Consider the following 23428-nt stretch of genomic DNA (forward strand, 5'->3'; position numbering starts at 1 on the left):
TCGTTAATCGTTAACAGAATTTGTTATGGTTTACAATCTCTTGGCAGTTGACAATATCGCGAGATCGATTTAATGGTGCCATACACAATTAATAAAAAATATAAAACATTTTGTCAATAAAATGTAATTTTTAATATCACAGTTTTTTATAAATATAAGATTTTACTTTAGAGGTAGCTTCTAAAATACTTGTCATGAATACAATCAATTTTTTTTGTTAGCCACGATTAACAAGAGACTTGCACAAGTATGTGTGACAATGACCACAGATATATGATAACAGGCAAAATCGTCGGTAGACGTCTGCCAAGTGTGGTATACTAAAACTCCGAATCGCACTGCATCTTTTGGTATACCATTTATATATATATAGTTTTCGTAGTTTTTTCAGTAGGGCAATACTAAACAAATCTAACGGTCGGGTAATATAAGAGGTATCGATATAAACTAGTTGTTACCCGCCTGTTTTGCAGGGCATTAAAATATAAAAGAAGGATCAACGGAATTCCAAAAATCCAACAGCCAACAACCATGTACGGACGATTCCTAAATATCATAGATAATCATGTATATATTTTTTTATAATTTGCTTCAAGATAATTCGACAAGTCGACATCTAAATAAATCTTATGCAGTCATCTCGTACGATAAAAGCTGAATATATCAGGGTCCAATAAAAATTCGGACGTGGCGTGTTAGACAGGTAACCCAAAAAACCTGTTAAAAACTTGAGCAATCAACGTTACATGTGTTCCATTAAAATTTAAAATATCAAAAAAACTTGCATAATAAATTGTTTATGAAGAGCATATTACAAATAACCTCTTCCTTTTCATATATTTCAATTTGGATGAATTATATACCTGTAACAAAAAACGTTAAAAAATTGTTATTTATGTATATATTACAAAATTAATTGAAACCCATATATTTAGTATCATATTTACCATCATAACTAAGTGGAGAATAATTTGCAGATGATCTATTCCACGAAAAATATTGTACAAATCTGTAACAATGAAATTACTATTAAATGATTTTCTAATAGTATCTTTAATCTAAGAAACTTCTATCGATTTATCAGTTCAATCAGTCAGTCTTCTACCTAGTGCATTGTTATTATTTTGTGTCTCTACCCTTTCATTTGTTTTCAAATTTTTTTCTCATCACCCAGTATGATCTGACCTATTCCAATCGAAGGAAGTGGAAGAAGAAAAACGAATCTTACACATATTCCATGGGATTTGCTAATAGCTCTGTTATATTATATATACATAATAATACAACAACAGTTCTAGATAAATGTATCTTTGATATACACTATTCCTCTTAACTACTTATATACATTTTAATAACAACTGGGACTATTTAAAGTCAAACCTCTAAATTATTTTTTAAATTTTAAGATAAGTCAAAAGGTCGAATGTACAATTCCAAAGTTATAATAGTCCTGACTATAGTCTCACGCTGATCATAATCAATGGCTTTGGATAAGTCAATAATTCACAGAAAATCCCTAAGGCATCTTGTGACCACCCAAAATTCATAGATATTCTTAATAATCTCGATAATTCTGTCTGTTTAATTAGGCTAATAATTATTTTAAGATATTTTTTCAATTGTTTGCCCAGGGTAAATAAACAACCAGTATTGAGACTAGCCTCTGTACTTGTTGGAGATTGAAGAACTACCAGATTTAAAAATTGGAATGATTTTACTGTTTCATCAGTTTAGCAAATATACCACATTGATCACAACTATTAAATATTATAAAATACGTTGCAATCACATCAATAACTGAATATTAGAAATACCCCACAGATCAATTAATAATTTTCAAAAACACTATGATTGTACGTCCTTTCTAGTAAAGCTCATAGATTCGTTGTCTTCTATGAATACCAATAGTCGCCCAATCATTACGTAATTAAAAAGGTTTATGTATGAACTAATTCAGTGAATTTGTTTCTAATTAATTAAAAAAAAACATAGTAGAGTGATGTATGAAACACGTTTAACCCGTTATTTTAATTGTTTTGTTTCAAAGGAAAAAATATAGTATGTAATGTTTACGCACGACATTAAAAAAATGAAACTAAAAGGAAAGGACACATTCCAACATCAAGTTAAAAGAGAAGGACGAACGGACGAGTATAAATTATTGCCGAGGTTACAGACTCAAAACGATGATACCTACAAAAGTAATATTTCCAGTACTCTTCAATTTTATAGAATGATTCTTTTTCACTTTAATTTTCTCCAGATTTAGTTTATATTGTGATCTTGAATTTTATAAAGAAACATTATTTATAATTTTTATACAAATCTATGTAGGTATATTAATTTATTATATATATATTTTTTAATGAGAGTACTACTCTTTGTACTAAAAAAAATGTTTATCCTATATAATACGATTGCGATAAATAATTTACTACTGTGCATAATATGATTAATATGTTGTATAATAAAGGTAGCTAACCAAACGTAACACACATACGCGTACACACACATGGCTATTTATATATCTCTATTTCACACACCAAAATCTTTTAAATAATTGCTTATTGGAACTTACCCCAATGTAACTATACTGATCACTATCATCGAGCTGCTGAGAACATATATAGCACCAGGGAAAGTCGCCAACGTACTCGCGTACAGTGAGTTAAAGATAACTGGATATATCATCGGACAAATACTTTCAGCTGTGCTTACTAGAAATAAAACTTTAGCAACGTCCTCGACTGGAATCGTTTTTGTCAAAAACGATCGTACTAAGGGGCCCGATAGACCTTTGAATATTGATACTCCGGAACCTGTAACAAAAATGTTTAAAGTTAAAACATATTTTTGCGTAAAAAGAAACCACTTATTAATAAATAAAAAATTTAAAACAATCATTCCATTATCGGTATATGAAGTAATTCATGATTTTCTTTTCACTGGCAATACTATGACCATTTTACCGTGTAGTTCAACTTCAAATATAAAAATGTATATATCAACTACCAGATCAATCGAGTAAGGGGATAGTAAGAGTACGTCTCTCAAGATTGGACTTATTTGATTCCTTCTTCATATTTATTTAAACTTTAACGTAACTTTCCTTGCATAGCAAAGTAGCTAATAGTAACGTATCCTAGCGGATATCCTTTTCTAATGCGTTCGCAAAGACTGTGGAAACTAACTGAATTGCGTGACAAGGGTTTATAATTATTTTTAATATTACTTGAAACACGGAACTGCTTAATAAATCTTCTTAAACATTTTTGCAATGAACGGTTGGATTTAATAATGTCTTGCAAATACAATATTTATTTTATTCTGGTTTTTAATGTTTCCTAAAATGAATGCTACTAAACTTTAATCGTGTTAAAGTAAGATATAGCCAATAAAGATAAAGTAATCTTAACTGTAAGTGCATTTTATCGTTTATAAGTATTATCGTGAACAGCTTCACAGAATAAGTAAATACAGAACTTACTTAAGTACATGTGCCAGGATTTGATTGCAAACAATTTTATCAAATTATCCGCTGTAGCTGAGATCAATATAAATATTGCAAAGACTATATCTCCAAGGCGAAGTACTTTCTGTACCACGACAACACCGAAGAAACCTCCCAGGAACAACATTGCTGTGCTCACTGCTGAGTATTTTGTGTATTCTTGTAATGACCAATGTAGTTTTTGTCTTGTATAAAGATACTCCAAACCGACTGTTCCAAAAACGGCTAAAACTGTAAGGACTCTGACAAGACACAGGAGGAAAATTTGAGCTCTCTGACGATTAGGTCTTTCTTTCAAACATTCTTGAACCATTTCTTTTATAAGTAATACGTCTAAGATTTTCGATACTCCGCCCTGTAATCATTATTTTTTTTTTTAATTAAAACGTGAAAGTGTAACAAACGAACTCACTCTCGGATTTATGATATTAAATAGGGTTTACCTGTAAAGCACCGTTCAAGGATTCCCTTATCCATATGTTGGTAAAAGCATATGCTATCGTACTGATTGTAGCAGATAGCAAAAGTAAATATGTATTACCTATTTTTAAAATCAGATGAGTGCTACACGTGACTCCTAGTACAGTACCTAATGAAGTAGTTGCGTCTATCATTGTCATTCTGAGGACAAAATGTAAAAAATTAATAAATAATGCAAATTGAAAATTCGAAATAAAACATTCCATTACCAATTCTTGTATGTTAATAAATTTAAAACAAGCTCTGTTTCTAAAAAGACGCAAAAAGGTTCTGCAGATGATTTCTAGTTCTTTAGAAATTGATTTTGTTGGGACATCCTTTTAATCGACCAAAAATGAAGTGGTTTTTAATATTTATATATATAAATCTAGAGCTATTTTATTATATTTATAAACCGATTTTGATGACTATTTTTGCGTCGGAGTCCATATATCGCTCCAAGGTCGACAAGTTTTTGAAGTCCGTTTTCGTTTTATTTGTTTTTTTAATTAATTTTCTTTTATTTAAACAAAGGTTTCAATCCAAATTGTTATCTCTTTCTCGTAATCGAGTCCAATTTTATTCATGATAGGGCTGTGTTTGTCTTCCTGTTATTTTACAACCAACCAACTATACTTTTGTATTACTGTATTCTGGGTTCAAGGGTGAGAAAAACAGTCTAATCCCTTAGGACATAAGATCGTAAATCCATGACTATGTCTATGGGCAGAGTTGATCACTCACATCAAGCTTAGTAAAAATATCCATATCCAATTTAGATAAAATGTGTCTCTATTAAATACAAACTATTCAAAAACGATGTATAATTCTAAAACATTGTATTACCTTAATAACGTACTACTGGAAGAACTGGTATCGCTAACATAGCAGTAGGCACCAGTAAATAATACTACGAATCCTCCACTAAGAGAAAATGGCACTGCTGTTAATATTAGCCACCATGGACCTAAGCTATCCATCATTCCAAAGATAACTAGTAAGATGCTCGTCATTGTCAAACCTACAAAAAAAATATTAAGACCAATAACTATTAAAATAGGTAGAAAGGTTAAAAATACATAGCTAGTATTTTTTTTCTTTAATTATGATTTTTTTTTTTCATAATTGATAAATTAGACAAACAAACAAATATGTCCTTGGCCTTGCATGAATTACTTGTGCCTATAAACATACGCAAACAACGATAAAGGAGACTATATTTTTAAAAGATATTAAACAAAAGAAAAACTTAATAAATGCCAACATTTATAAAGAAATATTTTTCTTGGAATTGTGTAATTGTGCTACAAAACTACTCTCACCAAATAAAGGCCAAACTATTAAAAGTTTTCTGCCATATGTATCAGACCAGACACCAAGAAACAAAGATAGAAAAGCTGGGAACACATACTCCAGCACCATCTTTACGGTCGTCACATACGTAGAATATTTCTGCACTTCTTCCTCTAACTGTGCCGTAGCGTTTGTTTTAACGGGTGAAAGGAATGGCTCACATTCAGCCACAGAATAATTTAAATAATGCACGCACGTTCTATAGAGGATGATATTACTGATGGCTGGACCTAGATAAACAAAACAAACCGTTTTTAATTATAAGGGAGTAATAACATAAATTGCAAAAACCAAACAAAAACATTGATTATAGGTATTGAACATTAAAGGAAAAGTTATTTACCTGCTAAGGTCACGGCCACTATAGAGAGAAATAGCGGTAATTCAATTGTCGTTGAGATCGACCTCTTTGGTATTGGTAGCTCATTGCTGGAATTTATGTCATCTTCGTTTATCATTTTTGTACACCTTAATAGCTAAAACTCTGGAACGAAATCTGCCAAAAAATATAAAATTGGTTCACTACCATTGAACTTGAATGATATTGAATTAAAACACATCATGTTAAAGTAATGTAAAAACAAAGCCGCGTTAAATAACCATATTAAAATACAATGCTTACTGTTCTTTGTTTTCGATATGGCTAAATTTAATCAACGTTTTTATTAAAACAATAGCGAATACTGACTATCAAATTCCTTGTTATCGCGCAACTGAATTATCATTCATTATCATACCTAACTATGATTCAATCGCAAATCAACCCAGACTTTAAAAACAGCATGAAATGCAATATTTAAAATATATCTTGACATTTGTTGTTATTCCATTACGTACTACGTTAAATGAATGAAAACAAATTGTATTGCATATCGGCAATGCACATTGCCTGTCTGTCACTAACTATCCTAAAGGAAATCTAGTTCTAATACTCGATTAGTCACGCTCATTGTGATTCATTTTGCACTGTACAGTAATACGGAGTTATTATCTCAGCCTCATTATTATGCTTTGTTGTTCTGGTGTATTCTAATTACTGTTATACAACATAGCTATTGCTTTAAATAAAACAAATGTAGAATATTTATTTCTTTAATAAAATTGTTGTAAAGCATTTATAACAATATATTATATTATACGTCTATAGTGACAAACGTTGTTTAGTGGATGTTTAATTGAACACTCTCTCTCTTGGTCATAATTGATTTAACGCTTGAAAGAAGAAGACAGACTTTTTTTACTGATCACCTCCTAAACGAAAGTTATAGTTAAGACGAAAATATATAAGCAATAATATACAATTTTTGTTATCATTATGATGTGGTAAACATTTCTGAAAAACATAAAATAAAATCATGTATTGGCAAGATTTAAACTACATTCTTAAATTAAGACAATTATTATTTGTAACATTCAAAGTACGTCTCAAGAAAAAAACAAAATATGGCCATTGATTGGATTATTATGTCGAGACAACGATAAACTCTACTGTTATCCCTACCGTGCGAAACCGCAATAAATCTTATTCAAAAGGCTTGCCGATTTACAAATATAGCGAAATCATTGACTTAGTTTTTTCCTAAAATTTGAGAGTAGGTAATAAAAATTACAAAATATAAAGTATTATTGAGTCTGCGTGCGTCTTTAAAAAGGGGGCAAAACTGTTGGTACAATATTCCTAATTTAATTTACATATGCATAGAGAATACATTAACTATAAATTTATGTAATAACTATATCACGCGCAATGAAGATAAATATATAACTATGATATATGAAAAGGTACAAATAATACAGTACGTATATCTTTATATTACTTTGTAAGTCATATCTTAATTGCATAAACATTGATGGTATATTTCGTATCTTAACACTACTTATCTATATATTACCTTAATTGTGTGTATTTGTGTTCCGCATTGTGTGGCGAACGATATATTTATCTTAAGATAAAATATACATAACATATATTCTCGTGTGTGCTCACTTGAGTCCAGAATAAAAAGAACTAAATGGTTCTCACACTAAAATCCTAATAATCGATTTTTAAACTGGAATATATACGGTAGACATGAAAATATCAGTTCTAGAGCAATGCCGCCATATTTAAAATATCGTAAAAGGAGAGTCGCGTTAGTTAAGATAAACAAGATAAGAATTCAATATATAACTTGTAAAATTACAATTTATTTTTGTTTTGCAAGAACATCTCTCTGGACTGTATACAAAATTCAATAATTCATTATCTCAAAATGTATGTTCGTGTCTCAGTTATATCACACAATATTGAATGTAATCTAAAATCTTAGACTATAAAAGAAAAGGCGAATGGAGCGCGCGGAACACTATAGTGAAGCAACAAAAGCGAAATAATAAATCAAAAGCGAATGCAATTTCCCGGCAGTGTGTGCAGTAATCAATAAATTGTTAATACGTCAATAATCAATAATTAAAGTGATTGCACTTTTAACGTATTATGGCGGAGTGCCTTTTTTGTCAAGGCGTCGCGGCAAACTAACGGTCGGTTGGGACCTCTGGAATGGCTTAAGTTGAGCTCGTATTATATATTTTTTTTGTTTTCTTTGTTATTTGAATAGGCTAGTAAAGCTGTTTCATAAAATACTGAGATTAAACTAACGATGATATATATTTCAATGAATTCTAAGGCAATAAAAAAATATTTCTATTGTGGTCAAAGTCTGAAAATTTGACGATTTTAATAAAAGTTTCCTATTTTAAAAATATTGTACAAAGTTTCTTCAATCGAGTATCGATTTCTTAAAATTATGTATTATACAAAATCTCAAAAATCCCAGTCAACCTGTTTCTGTCATAATGCAATTAAAAGTAAGTTTACGGATGCGATCGGGATTTTTTAAGACCATTTAACTAAAACAAAAAGACGCGTCGTAGACTACTGGGAATTAGCATTCGCTTTTGTTGATTCACTCTAATATTCTGCGCTCTCCATCTGCCCTTTGTTTTAAAATCTGAATAGGTTTATTTCTTTGACCTTAAAAATATAATCATTTAAAATATTAACACATATAAACATTCATATAATTTATAGATATTGAAAATGTAACATTTTACTTCTGTCACTACGTTTGACAATTATCCTTAATGATGTTATTATAAAGTGCAATATTGGACCAAAATTTTAATTTTGCAACCTTAGTTTTTTTTACCTTTATTCTGATATAGAGCAATTCGACATTGTTCGACATTTGAATTTATTTTTTATAAGCTGTATTAATAAAATAAACGATTCTGTAAATATAATAAATTAACTCAAAGTGCAATCACTATGAGTACAGTCAGCATAATAATTGTAATTAATAAAATTTTCACAATTTATTTAATTGTACTTGAGTGTACAATATTATAAGCGATACTTATGTAATTTAATACATTTACAAATTTTATTTTAATCTTAGCTACAAATATGTAAGTCATCGGTCAAACTAAAGGTCAATTTTTAGATACACTTTATTACTATGTAAAAAAGTATAACAAAATAAAATAGGTCATTGATTTACACTTTTTATATTTAGTCTATTACACATGATATATTTAAAGGCGGTCTATGTTTTAACTAAAATAATCTACATAATTCTGTTGAGTAAATAATTACATTTATATTTCGGTAAATATTTTATTTTAATATCATTTTGTTAATATCACAGTTTATTTTATGCAGTTCATTACTGAGATACTTCAAAAAGGTACAAAATATAAAAATAAGGGGTGATGTAATTAGCACCTGTTACTATCGAGTAAAAAGTTTTCTTCAAAATTATTACTTTTACTTACATGTACTAACCAATTAATGTTTACACACGGTCTACATTAAAACTGCAGGGCAGCTGCAAAATTGCCGTTTAGAAACAGTTTTAGTGCGGTTTACATAACTGCATCGAAACGACTCAATCAGATTCCGCAGTATGTTTACAGTCATACACATAAAATAAACAAATACTTTTCTAAGCCCTCGGGTGATCTACAATTTGTTTTATCACCATCAAACGATAAGTTATATCAATGGCAAACAAACTGCGCAATTAGTGCACACCGCGTATGTAGCCATTTTTATTTACCCGGTTAATATTACATTTCCGCTTTTACACTTTAAGCAAACATACTGTAAATTGTTTTAAGATGTTTCAGATATTTTCATACGCGATCTTATTACATAAAAAAATTATCAAGTACGTATTTATATTGTTAATGTTGACTTTAAAGTATACAAATTATAATCTACATTACTTATATTAAATAGACTATTTATTATTAATTATCAAACGCATTAACTATAAAAAATATATTCGAAGTCATTTCAGATGTCTTATGATAATTTTGAGATCCATTCACAGAATGGCGTTCAAAGTGACATTCACACAATTATGACAGATCTAGATTAAACATCAAAAATTAAAAAAAAAAAAAACATTTTTATATTACTAAAATAACTTCTCGTCCCTCAAATTATTGGTAATAAAAAAAAAACAAACCGTAGACAGCAACTTGAGGTACATAAACTATAATATAATAGTAAGTTAATAGACATTTTTGTCATTATAAGGCACGAGTATGATATACTAACAAATAAACTATTTATGTAACTATTTATTTTGTTATTATTATTTGTGACGTTTAAGTACCTAGATGCTGTTATCATGGTTACAAAATTACGATTCGTTGGATAAACTGTCATATATTATGGACGTTTGTCGCCATCTGAAGTATTGCACAAATCTGAAAAGAAATAATCTTTATTAATTACTTATTTGATGATTACTAATTAAAAAAAAAATCGTTCAGCCCACACAACTTTCTTAATTTTGTTTTGTAATTATAAAAAAATAATAATCTAAATTCAATTAAAAAAACAATCCAGACATCATAATCAGTAGTTTTCGCCTTATGAAAGATAAAAAAACTCAGTCCACGAATAAACGTAAAGGCAATACTTTTAAAAAGACACAAAATTAAACTCTTGAGAAATAAAATATTTAAATATAGAACCGCTTACAATTATCACGTGGAAAATTAAATTATTAATTTAAATTAATATTTAACAATAATATTTTTTTTAAGTATTTAACCTATTTCTACAAAGTAATTTATCTTATAGAATAAACAAATTCGAATTCTATGATTACTATGTAACTACCAACTTTGTTTTAAATACGGTTTAGTTTTGTATTTGTCGCCTTAATCTTTATTTGTAAATATATAATATTATACAAATATTATCCAATTTTATGTTGTTCTCCTGACCCAATTTCCAAAGGAAGCCATTGACAAGGAGACTAGCCATCTGTCCAGGGCTTATAGTTCACAAGTGCGTCAACTCCCTTATCCCTCACTTTCACAATATCGAGTACCCGGAAACAGTTCAGGCGCAAGACCAGCGACTCTGCTTTCCGAGACACGGGTGTGTAAACAATGCCACCCTGTGACTCAGTGTTTCTACATAGAAAAACCTAATAATACTTTCATTACGAATCCCGACAGGGGTCGAATCAACGATCTCATTGTGTTATAAGATAACTAATTGGTTTGGAGACAGATAAAGATATACCTACTAGAAATATCACAAGGCACGTATATCAATTTTAGTTATGTATTATGGTCATCACAATTTACTGTCATTATAAATAAAATTGTATCCTACACAACGAATACTATCAAGACTATATAAGTACCTACATGTGTAAGTGTAGTAAAAAACTTGAATCCTAAACGATGATGACGAGTGCAAACACTATGTGCCTAGTTTTTGTATTCATCCCGCGCTCGATGGGTGTTTAAGTAGCTGAAGAAATTCTGCCCATATAACCAATCCAGGCTGGTGCGTTAGTGGTCTTATTAGCGCTAAACCATCTCCTTAAGAGTCGAGCCGCTATTTAATTGGTCAATTACAAAAAAAAGGATGTAACTCTCGATTAAATAAAAAGATTACGCTTCAACAGGGACATGTTTATCGCAATTAAATTGCAAGCAACAATATCCGTGTAGCGCAAGGTCAGTTCAAACGACTGCAATAAAAAGTATTATAAAACAGTATACAATACCTATATATTTCATGTATATACTGAATTTTTACAATTTATCTTTATGAAATTTTTTAAGGCAAATTGGACACCTGACGGTAGCCGGTTGACATTGGCGCTTTATGATAAGATTTATGTTCTATTGTGAAAATTTAAAAGAGCTTGTATATATACATATATGCGTGTAGGCTACGCGAATACAGTCGATATTAAAAAATGCGTTCGTGACAAAAGTTTTTATAAAAATGTCAAATACGTTATGACGGTAACAATTATTCATACGATGTTTTGTATTGTTACGACACGCACGGTAATGTGAACACAAATGATTGTGTTCCAGTTACAAGGGATAACATCTTAGTACCCAAGGTTGGGGGCGCATTGAAGTAATCGCTAATATTTCTTATAGTGCCAGTGTTAATGGGCAATGGCCACCATGAGGTGGCAAAATTGTCAATCTGCCAAGTTACATGACATATAAAAAAATCAACACGGTACAGAATGAGCAGAATGATAAAGTTTGATCCAATTATATTCTAATAAAACATAATTGGTTTGATCGGATTTATTTCTAAACAAAATCTAACAAATTAAATTTTTTCCATCAATAACAAAATAACAAAGAACGTCTGCCTTATTTAATACAACAAGCGGTCAGACATAAAATTACAAAAATACTTTTAAATTTTGGGCCTTGGAGAATACAATCATTAACTTCAATATTCAAGAAAAAATTGAAAAGTCTAGTGAACAAATACATATCGGATAGCAACAGAACACCCGCTGTTTTGGGACACCGCTTTAAGTCCTTATAACAATACGTTTCATTGTATACTATTGCGAGAACTCTCAATTGTTTAGTCGATTTTTAACTTAAATTTTTAATGCAACGAAATATAAAGTAAAGGACTTACTACCTGAGTAAATAAAGGACAGAACTATGAAATCTCCTCTATATTCATCTCTCTCGCTCTGGTTGTCTCTTTCTCTAAAATGTAGCGGTCTTTAATTACTCTTACCTACTATATAGACCTCAAGAATAAGTCATTGAACTGTTGCGAAAAGTATTCATGCTTATCCTTCACTTGGATCCCATCATTGTTGGATCCTATATTTTAAATATTAATTTGCTTCATTTATTGAATGTATATATAATTGAATATTACGTTAAAATATAAAATCTAATCGTAATCCAAATCGTACTCGAATACTATTACATATTAATATGCAACTTTTTTCGTAAAACGAATTCAAGTTGTATACATTATTCATTAAAATAATAGTTATAATTTTATAACGTTAGAAGTAAAATATTGCGTTGTCAATTTATTGTCTCTGACAATTACGAATTAATACGAGTTTGAGGGGACGTCATTTTCAATTCCAATTTATATTCGCACGTTAGGCGAACCAACAAATAGGTCCCCCGATGGTAAGTGTACACATATTTACCTACCATACTTGGGAACTACAGACAAAGGACACCTTGCGCCAATAGTTATATTAGCTCACTAACCCATCAAACCGGATCAAAACAGTGGACATGTGGACATTATGCTAAATATTTGCAACAGACGCGTAATAATAAGTATAATATAAAATTAAGTGTTTTTTCCAAAAGTATATAAAAACTTTTTAGTCAGAACACATAAGACACAAGCAAGACACACGACTTCAATTTAGACGAAAACATTTTTATTTATTACATTACGGACGACGGAGTTGGCAACCGGTCGTAAATATAAAAAAAAGGATTTAAATGCATTTATTTTTCCATTTAAGATTAAGGACCTTGTTTGTAAAGAAATAAAATTAAGAGTTTAAAACTTTTGCAATCAATAAACCGATTTCCAATATAAATTAATAACAATAATTATTATTAATAACAATAATCAATAAACCGATTTCCAATATAAATTAATAACAATATATTTATTTGTATTAAAATAATACGTAAATATGATAAAGTAGTATCGTATCGGACACAATAAGCTGCGCTTATAAATTACTATTTGCAGGAAGAATAAGAAAACTGAAAAGTCACTTTACATAATTCGTATAACTTACTGTACGTACAATACAAGCAACGCCAGCGAAGTTGAAGGCAATTTTTTTTTTTTAAACCCATCGTGCTATTATTTCTGATTAATATACCTTTGACCTGACACTAGAAACGTATGAAATATAAATCTCTTCTTAACTATTTAATTCTAAGTCAACCAAGTGAAGTATTCCTTATAACACAGCAATACTGTTTTGTTATTTGTAAGTTAATAATGTAAGGTGATTAAGATTATAAATGTGTTCATTTCTCAAAATAAGATGTTCTTATATGATTTTGTCACGATTTGTAGGTACATGAATAGGTACAGATATACAATTACACATTTACACGAGTTGTTTATAATCCAAGTAAATATTATTGAATAATGACAACAACAATAATTATAAGTATATGAAATATATATATAGATTATTAATAAATATGTAGCGAATCAAAAATCACAGGGAAACGGTTAATTTTTAAATAAATAAAATTCTGTCCACTAATAACGTTCAGAACGTGTGGTTACAGGTTAATAACCAGAGTGTAAAACGTTCATTAAAACCGGTCTTCGCGTTCTGCCTTGTACTCCTGCGCATTATTAATTCAAAAATCAAAATCAAAATATACCTTATTCGAGTAGGTTTTTACAAGCACTTTTGAATCGTCGTTTTACAGAACTATATTAAGTGAAGCTAGCACCGGTATTATAATTATATTTTTTATAAAATTCTCGGCTAATGCTTATCCATAATGTTTTTTTTTTAAGGAACTAGTTGTAAATATACAAATGTTATCTTTTCTTTTGTCTAGTCCGAGAATACTATTTTTCTCGTAGTCGGTACATAATTTTAAAATTTTGAGTATTTTTTTTATCACACCCGGATGTAAGAGTAGAGGGATCTTCTCAAACCGAAGTATGTGGCCTGGGTGCGCCAAATTCAAATGATAGAAAAAAGAAAACTTGTTTTGCTAGCATCCCGCAACGTGCGCGTAATCAAAGATTAAATTTTCAAATCAGTTGAGTTTATAAACATATCCTGGAGGAGAAGCAATAGTAAGACATCGGAAATCCGATCCCTATGTGTAATGTATTTATATATAATGTTTTGAGATGAAGATTAATTTAATTACATTTAAATGACGTTTATATTTTCTATTTATTAATTTTTTTTTTTACATATTTCTGCAGTTCGTGCATCTGACCGTTCATGCAAGGCAATTAATAATTAATTTAAAGATATTTTGCAATTCAAATCTAATATTTAGATTAGCTCGATGAACGAAGCTATTACATGAACTCACAACTTAATAACAAGCGATTTGTAGAAAAATTATATCCATGAAGTCTTGTTATACGTATATATGACACAAGAAAAATTTTGGTTAAAACACAACAATTTAATATAACTTCTCCTCAAGATGTTGTGTTGAATGACGACAATTATCCATACAAATTAAAAATGTATTATTAAACACAGTATTCACTATAACGAGAAGAAACTTTTAAAACGTATAAAACTTGTTTTTTTTTACTTACCCTAAGAATATTCCACATAAAGTGGTTATCGCCGCACTCAGCACGTATATGGCACCTGGGAATGATGATATCGTGAAGGCATACAATGAGTTATACAACGCAGGCGATATCAGTGGACTGATGCCCTCGATCGTACACATCAGCGCAAACACCTTCGCTATATCTTGCGGAGGCAGTATCTTCGTCAGCAGCGATCTTATCAGAGGTGACGACAAACCTCTAAACAGAGATATAGCAGAAGCTGAAAATAATAATGCTGTTACAATACATTCATAATTACTAGAAATATCTAGATGTAATAACTACGTACTAAATTATTTATTTAAAATCCATATAATCATTTTCATAGTTACATTAAGCCCTTAATGTTGTAATTACTAAGTAACGTTGTATTGTTGTTTATTGATGATATTTTATGCATTCAGGTTAAGTGCTATTGAATAATAGAAAAATAATAAAATAATTAACATTATACGGGTAACATTTAGAATTATTTAAAATACCCTTAATCTATATGTGCAATTTCGTAAAGCCTTTCCCAACCGCAGTACATTTGTGTGAGCAAGATAAATAAACTTTCACATTAATAAACGAATTGAAAAGGAAATAGTAGACGAGATTTTTATATGATATTCAGTACGGATTCGTGATGAACCTTTGAATCGGCAAAGTTATCGAAACTTTGGAAGGAAAATTTAAATGGATATAAGTTCGTACAGAATAATAAAGCAGAGCTTATCATTAGGAAATCGAATGAAATATGTAAATATAAGATTTGTTTATCTTAACTACTTATACGATTTGATTAGGTTAAAGTAACAAGAACTAATTTATTACAAGAAATTATTCATTGTTCGTTATTCAAATAACCTAAAAATATATATAATTGTTATAAACGGCAAACTATTTAGGTATTATAATTAAGTGGGCAGTTTTGTTTTCATTTGTATAAGTTGGCAGACTGGTAGATGGGTCACCTTATAGTAGGTGGTCACCATTGTCCATTGATATTGGCACTGTGAGATATATATTCACCGTTAAATGCCAAACGCGCCACCAATCTTGGAAACTAAAATGATATGTAAAAATCAATCGAAGAAATGATTTCACATAACGACTCGTCTTAATTTAGTTACTTGTTTGTAGCGTATTAAGCTAGGTTCGACTTATCGTTAGATATATACCAAAGAGTCGTTTGTAATGACCCCAATACTATAGATGTTTCTAGCAAAACTACAAACTTGAAATAGGAAACTTGAAAGTAGAACGAACTTAGGCCCGCTGACTAGACTTTTGGTATGAATACATAGAATACATATAGAATATTACTAAACATGAAAAACGGTGATTTTGATCCTCAAATTGATACGAAAAATTAAATTGTACGAAAATAGTTCACGCTAATGTTATCGTCTTAAAAAGCGCTCGAACGAATACAAAGTCGTTGGCGCCATCTTGTTTAGTACTAAATTAAAGACACACAACTGTAAATGATATTACCTGTCTAAATCCGACACAACGTGTTTTCTATTTTTGTATAAATTTCTAATATTATCACACTATTAAGACTTCATTTTAGGTGCTTAATATAAAGTTGATCTTTAATATGTTTCTTTGTCTGTATATAGTCTTTCTTTTGGTCTAAGCCATTTTGTTATTGACAGTTTGATACAGTTTTTGGCATAATTGTGAATAATGTAGTAACGAACTATTGATTGTACAAAAATAAAGAGGCATCGCTACGAAGATCGGACATTAGATAATACGAGTATTAAGTACGAAATAAACAGATGAAAATGTTCCTTTCAATAAAACTTTGACAGTGGTGATACGTTCCGTACTTATTCACGTAATATTGAATCTTGTATTGATATATGTATACGTTATCAAATAAAACTCAATAAGACAAATATCTGTATTAAAAATATTTAGGTATAGAACAACAGTCGCTCCTCAACACATGCAAGTTGAATAATTTTAAAATCATTCGAATTAAATAGATGAAACGTCGAATTAAACAATATAACCGCAAAAAACATTAGGTACAGTTTGTTATTTTATTATTTGTCACATTATCGTACATTACGAATAAATAAATAACAAATTTATAGCAAACTAATGCTGAATTAATTAATTCAATTCAGAACGCTTTTGTCGTTCAATTACAATTAAGATTCATTTTCTTAGTTAAAAATATATCTCGGGCATCTAAATAGTCGAGGCTGTACAATGTAACGTTTAAAACAAAAACAATAAAAACAAATCAATTATTTTCTTTCGGTTTTATATACTTTGTTTAAGATCGAATATAAATATTAAATATATTAAATTCTAAAATGAACCCTGTAAACTATATTTATTATTAGAACGTGATAAATATAAAATTTGTACTTTGATTTTGTTGTATTGATAATACTTCGTATGAAAACTGATATAAATTTATTAAATATATTAAAATCAAACAAACAACTCACCCAGATACATATGCCACGAAACAGTAGCGAATGTTTTAATTAAATAATGGGCAGTTGACGATGAGAAAGCAACGATAGAGAACGCCAAATCCGTCACTTTGAACAGTCTCTGGACTAATATCACACCGAAGAAAGATCCGAAGAATGATATCGTCGTGTTAAAAGCCGAATATATAGTATATTGTTTTATCGCCCAGTGCAGTCTTTGCCTCGTGTACATGTACTCCAAACTCATGAGACCGTACATAAGGAATATTGACAAGCTGTTCGCAAATGTCAGCAAGAGTATTTGGGCACGTCCATGATTTGGTCGCTTTTTGAAACATTCGACAAACATCTCTTTCATAAGTTTAATGTCTAATACTGTTGATATACCTCCCTGGAACAAGAAATTTACAATTATTATGCTACATGTAGCTCGTATACGGAGTCTTCCGCTTTCACCAAGAACGTTTTGGAATCAAATGGATGAAATTTTATATCTATATAATAATATTATAAATCGGAAGAGTTTGATTGTTTATATGGTTGAACGCGCTAATCTCAAGAACAACTAGTCCGATTTGAAAAAGTATTTCAGTTTTAGACAGCCAATTTATTGAGGAACGCTAAAGGCTACAATATTACATATTAACCGGAAGGAACGGAGTATCAATGAAAAATGTTGTAAAACGGGAATAAATTATATCTTTTGAGCGCTATTGCTGCGAGCTCTGCGTAAACGGTTAAAGTTTCGCAAAAGTCATGTATGGTATGCATGAATTTATAATATAGCCGAGCTAAGTCGGGGCGAGCAGCTTCTGCATAATATAGGAATAAATCAAAGTACCTACCATGCTGTCTGAAGACAATCACAATTAGGAGTTTAATTACAAATGGGGTATTTTTTTTTAAATTATAATAAATAACATACCTGGACAGCGTTAGCTAAAGATTCTTTCAAGCAAACATTGGTAAAAACATAAGCTACTACGAACAACATAGCTGATATCAACAGCAAGTATACATTTCCAACAGCTCGCAATACATACGAACTAGCCACGGCACCAATAACACTGCCAGCTGATACCGATGCTTCGACTATCGTCATCCTATGAAATAAGAAATTAAATATTATACAAGTAATTTCTACAGAAAACTTAAACTATGTACCTTGGAGCTAGGAACCGAAATAAAGAAAAGATCGACAAGACTGTTGTTATTAACCAATCAGTTTCAATTTTTGTTATAAGGTACAGATCAGGCTATCACATTCGCCTGGGCAGCCATTTCAGATATAGGTCCTTGATTTGTGCGTCAGGGATTAATTGTAATGGAGCTTAGGTTTGACATCTTCTACTAAGGTCAATCTTAATCAGTCAATAGGAGAGAATGGAACGTAAGATTATTAGATTATAATTATTACTCCTTTCTGAGAGAACCTTTCTTAATGTATTATTTTCTTGGAGAACATTAGGTTCATATTACTTACCTAAGAGATCTCTTATCTTTGGTAGTGATGTCGCTCACATAGCAGTAGGACCCCGTGAACATAGCCGTAAAACCACCAGACAATGAAACTGGTATGGAAGTGAGGATAAACCACCATGGGCCTAAACTCTCCAACATACTGTAGATAACGATCAGACCACCACTCAGAGACATTCCTAAAAGAGAAGAAATATGAAACTTAACGCTATAAATGTACAAACATATCTAGTTTATGTTGTTTTTAGTTTATTTTATTTTCTTTATTTAAAATAAGTAGGTGGACAGGCAAATGGGCCACCTGATGGTAAGTGGTCACTAACGCCCAGACACTGGCACTGTAAGAAATATTAACCATCTCTTACACCGGCAATGCGCCACCGATCTTGGGTACTAAGATGTTATGTCCCTCATGCCTATATTTAAACTAGCTCTCGGAAACCGGCTCAAAGTTATATAATACTAAGTACAGCTGTTAGGCGGTAGAATGTGATGAGTATCTTCCCAGGGGTAGTGCACGTTCATCATCATTTGCATGTTCTGCTACTTTATTAACTCACACACACTTTAATACTATATACTTATTAATAAAACTTTTCTTAAAGTTTAAACAAAGAATTTTCTAGAAATCGTATTCAGCTTGGTTGAATCTTTAGATACCTATTGCAAGTTTTTTGGTCACTTAGCGATATCACCGTACGATTGTAATATCTATCACATTTATAAAAGGTCAAAAGTAAATCGATAAATTACATTTTAAATTTAAATTTTAGACTGCATAAAATTATAATAAAAATAGCCATATTAAAACGAAAAGAAAACATGTATAAACAAGTTTATTTATTTATAGATCTAATTCAATATTCGTTATATTATAGTATAAAACAAAGTCGCTTACGGCTGTCTGTCCGTATGCTTAGATCTTTAAAATTACACAACGGATTTTGATGCGGTTTTTTATAATAGAAAGATTGATTCAAGAGTTAGGTTTATATGTATAATACATGCACAATATAGTAGAGAAACATTCATAACTTTAGAGGTTTCTGAAGTGATGTCGTAAATAAACACATTTTTGCGCTTACATTGCAAACGCTGGCTGAACACTACGAGATGGATCAAAATAATGTACTACAGTATTGTATACCTTATAAAGGTCTTCATAAAAGTCCACGATGATATATGTCTATCTCTTAGGGATAACCCACAATAACCATTTTATATCCTTTACTTTTTACGAGAAATAATGGTTTATTTTTAACTTTAAGCAATACAGCATTAATCCTTATCTAATTAAGGAACTTAAATACATTGTGCATTTAATATAGATCAATATGGCCCTTTACAGCATGTAATTTAAATAAATATTTTCGAAGATGTTACAGATTTAAAACGCAGGGACAAAGCGGTTTGTATTGTCTAATGACTGAAAACCTGTGAACGTTGTAAGACATTCTCTAGTACATAATATATTTAGTATCAGCATTGCACGCGTGCGAAGCCGAGGCTGGTCGCTAGTTCTAAATAAAATATAATGAATAAGCTAATTTTATTTTAATTTTTTTCTTGCGAAAGAGCTGTGATTACGCGATTTCTTTTTAAATATTTTGTAATGATCGAAATTAGTGACAAAACATATTTGTATGAAGATTGTCTGTTTATTATTATAACAAAAATTGTCGTAGTTACAACCTAAACTATTACTATTCACTAATAATATTTGTTTTGCATTGATTATGTGATAACTGTTATTGTATTGATTACATTAGTAAGTAAATAGTCACTGCAGTAAATATCACAAAAGTATTCAAAGCTTTTAATATTATAAAATCAAATGAATCGTGCGAAGGATGTCAATTAATTTCCCGGTGACAAAGTAGTTTTAATACAAAAAAACTTAACATAGACGTGGTCTCTATAATTATAGATATAATTTTGTACTTATATCTTGGAGCATAAATTAAAAAATATATATATAACTTCTCGCCGATTTCATTATTGCTCAGCTCGGCTCAACATTACTGATACAATAGAATAGGAATAGTACTTTTTTAACATTTGAGTCAGCATTGCCTATCGATAGTTGACCTCGAAAACTATTCAGGATATCGATAGTACTATCGATAGTATCGCAGCTCTCTGTAAGCAATACTATTGGTAGCAGCGATACTATTGATACTATCCATAGTATCGATAGTTTTAGACTATCGATAGTTTAGGTTAAAAGAAATGGTTTTTGTAATACTATCGCTAACACCTTAACTATCAATAGTGGACTATCGATATGCAACACTAATTTAACGTATTTTGTGATTTGTCAGAACCTTTTGATTGAGTAGACCATGAAACGCTTTTATATAAGAGCTAGAACATTAGATTGTTTAACGTAAAGTTCTTGATTTAATCACTTTAAATTTAGTTCAAAGAACTCATCAATTTTATATCAGTAGAATAAATTAAAATAAGTCTATATTAAAATGCCGATTTTATGTCCTTTTTTATTTTAAGTATTTATAGATAATTATTTTTAAAGAAAGAGAGAAACTCTTTCTTTAAAAATAATTATCTCATTCCATTGTTTGCTAATTATGCTTCATTACGTTGAAGAGTAGTCAGAAAACAAGTTAATTATGACGAAGTAAATAACGCATTAAAATTCTTAGAAAATTAAAACATATTTAAAAAATTGTTTTTGATGCGACGAAAAATCTAAATATTTGTACACATACGTAAAACTAGGCTACAAATTTAATTTACATAGCTGTAAATATAATTTATACATTATTAATTTTAATAAAGAATACGCAAAAACATACATCTTATGCTAATACTGCATATGTTAAACTTATTATAAATATTAATGTATGGAATAAAATTATGTTTTTACATGAGGATGTGAGTAAAACGTATTTGTATATAACATCAGATAATAAAGATGCATTCATAAAATAATTTCCATGACATATTTAATTCATAAACTGCATCTGTAGATGATTTCATTTCTGTAGCTTTATATCCCACTGACAAATTTACTTGCGGGAAATTATGTATGTTGTACGCTCATAATATAGCACCATCGCGTGCGAAATATCCGGTGTGAAAGAGTGTTTAAGGCAAAATTATTTAAAATACATTTGTGTTATATTATTTGCCACAACGAAGAAGCGACCAGGTCCATGAATAAGAAATAAGAGGTCTTATGACTATTAAAATTACGATTAACTAGATAGGAAAGAAGGATTTTCTTTTTGTTTTACTAAAAACATACACAACATGTGATGTATTTAAATTAGATATAGAGCAGAGATAGCTTACACCCTGATTTAACACATAGTCTACTTAACATCTGCCCCACTATCACACAGAAACAAAGCCATAGGCTGTATCTATTTAATAATAAAAAAAAATCTACTCACCAAGTAAAGGCCAAACAACTAAAGGTTTTCTTCCATGAGTATCAGACCAGACTCCAAGGAAAAGAGAAAGGATGGCTGGCGCAACTGATTCTATTATTGTTCTCAACATAGATACAAACGTTGCATACTTCTGTACTTCTTCTTCTAAATGTTGACTACCATTGTTCCTTGCTGGTGATAAAAAAACCTGACACTCTTCTTGAGTATGGTTTAAAGAATGAACACATGTTCTGTACAAGACTAAGTTGCTTATTGCAGCACCTGAAAGAAAATAAATAATTTAAGGGCAAGAAAAAATCTATCAATATTTATAAACAAACTAAACAGTATTTAAATTATAATAAACACAATATGAGTTACTCATTTTTGGTGAAATATGTCAAAAAATTTACATTGTAAAATATTCTTAAGTTATTTAGTAGTATTATATTTATGTATAGTAGTAGTATTTATTTTGACAGGAGGGCTGGTTCGTTTTTAGCCCAGAGGATCGGAATTGCGATTTAACAGGGAAATGCTGCTAGCATTCTTGCCACCATTTCACGCGGTCAAGATTTATACAGTAACTATTTTTAATTCATATTTGTGTATATATATTTAAGCACTTAAAGTTATTTAGTTATATATTTAAGTTTAAATAATTTCTTAGCTTACCTGACAATGATACCGATAACATGGTGAAAAATAAAGGAAATTCCATGGTTATTCTAAACGGCCGAGGAGGAATCTGATTGTCACTAACGGAATTAATATTCGAGTTATTTTCGTCAATATTTTCATTTTCTTGAGCCATGTTTACAATTTATTTGATACGATAATACTTTATTAGTTATTTAGTTCCTAAAGTAAAAGAACTCTATTTATTTTTAAGAGGATGTACTTTTATAGAAAAGGAATTAATTGAACGCGGTGTGAGAATCTGCAATATTTTGACGCATTCTCCTCGACACTGTTCACCCGTCCAAAACCGAGGGCAATTTAACTTTAAACTCATGACGGTGTGCAGTATTATTTGCTTGTTATTGTTTTATTTTCATCTGACGGCTGTCGCAAATAGACATTATACATAATATGACATTTGATGCATTATACTCTTTTTTTCTTATGA

The 23428-nt window shown here is 30.1% G+C and overlaps 2 protein-coding genes across 2 annotated transcripts; both read right to left on the bottom strand.

Annotated features, from left to right (window-relative positions):
* Nucleotides 1–9: 9 nt before the first annotated feature.
* Nucleotides 10–6092, bottom strand: LOC113399387 (probable peptidoglycan muropeptide transporter SLC46). The gene is made up of 9 exons (XM_064217642.1): nucleotides 5946–6092; nucleotides 5667–5819; nucleotides 5293–5553; nucleotides 4817–4991; nucleotides 3955–4132; nucleotides 3488–3866; nucleotides 2579–2819; nucleotides 948–1009; nucleotides 10–863 (listed from the first exon to the last, which is right to left on the bottom strand). Exons 2-9 carry the CDS (start codon nucleotides 5779–5781, stop codon nucleotides 856–858), a joined length of 1419 nt encoding a protein of 472 aa, XP_064073712.1. The 5' UTR covers nucleotides 5782–5819; nucleotides 5946–6092; the 3' UTR covers nucleotides 10–855.
* A 3781-nt stretch (nucleotides 6093–9873) lies between these two features.
* LOC113399376 (probable peptidoglycan muropeptide transporter SLC46) lies at nucleotides 9874–23328 on the bottom strand. The gene is made up of 7 exons (XM_026638499.2): nucleotides 22975–23328; nucleotides 22321–22581; nucleotides 18909–19083; nucleotides 18351–18528; nucleotides 17438–17816; nucleotides 14964–15204; nucleotides 9874–10078 (listed from the first exon to the last, which is right to left on the bottom strand). The coding sequence occupies exons 1-7, from the start codon at nucleotides 23111–23113 to the stop codon at nucleotides 10012–10014; spliced, it is 1440 nt and encodes a 479-aa protein (XP_026494284.2). The 5' UTR covers nucleotides 23114–23328; the 3' UTR covers nucleotides 9874–10011.
* Nucleotides 23329–23428: the final 100 nt, after the last annotated feature.

Source organism: Vanessa tameamea, chromosome 18 (assembly GCF_037043105.1).
Source record: "Vanessa tameamea isolate UH-Manoa-2023 chromosome 18, ilVanTame1 primary haplotype, whole genome shotgun sequence".
NCBI lineage: Eukaryota > Metazoa > Arthropoda > Insecta > Lepidoptera > Nymphalidae > Vanessa > Vanessa tameamea.

Bases quoted from the DNA above. Each gene is read 5' to 3' on its own strand.
- LOC113399387 (XM_064217642.1), bottom strand. From the start codon at position 5,781: ATGATAAACGAAGATGACATAAATTCCAGCAATGAGCTACCAATACCA. The intron at 4,992-5,292 runs GTGAGAGTAGTT...TTTTTTTTGTAG, and splicing joins AATAGTTTGGCCTTTATTTG to GTTTGACAATGACGAGCATC. The intron at 3,867-3,954 runs GTAAACCCTATT...TAATGATTACAG, and splicing joins CCTTGAACGGTGCTTTACAG to GGCGGAGTATCGAAAATCTT.
- LOC113399376 (XM_026638499.2), bottom strand. From the start codon at position 23,113: ATGGCTCAAGAAAATGAAAATATTGACGAAAATAACTCGAATATTAAT. The intron at 22,582-22,974 runs GTAAGCTAAGAA...ATTTTCTTTCAG, and splicing joins GTTATCGGTATCATTGTCAG to GTGCTGCAATAAGCAACTTA. The intron at 15,205-17,437 runs GTGAGTTGTTTG...TATTATTTTCAG, and splicing joins TTCGTGGCATATGTATCTGG to CTTCTGCTATATCTCTGTTT.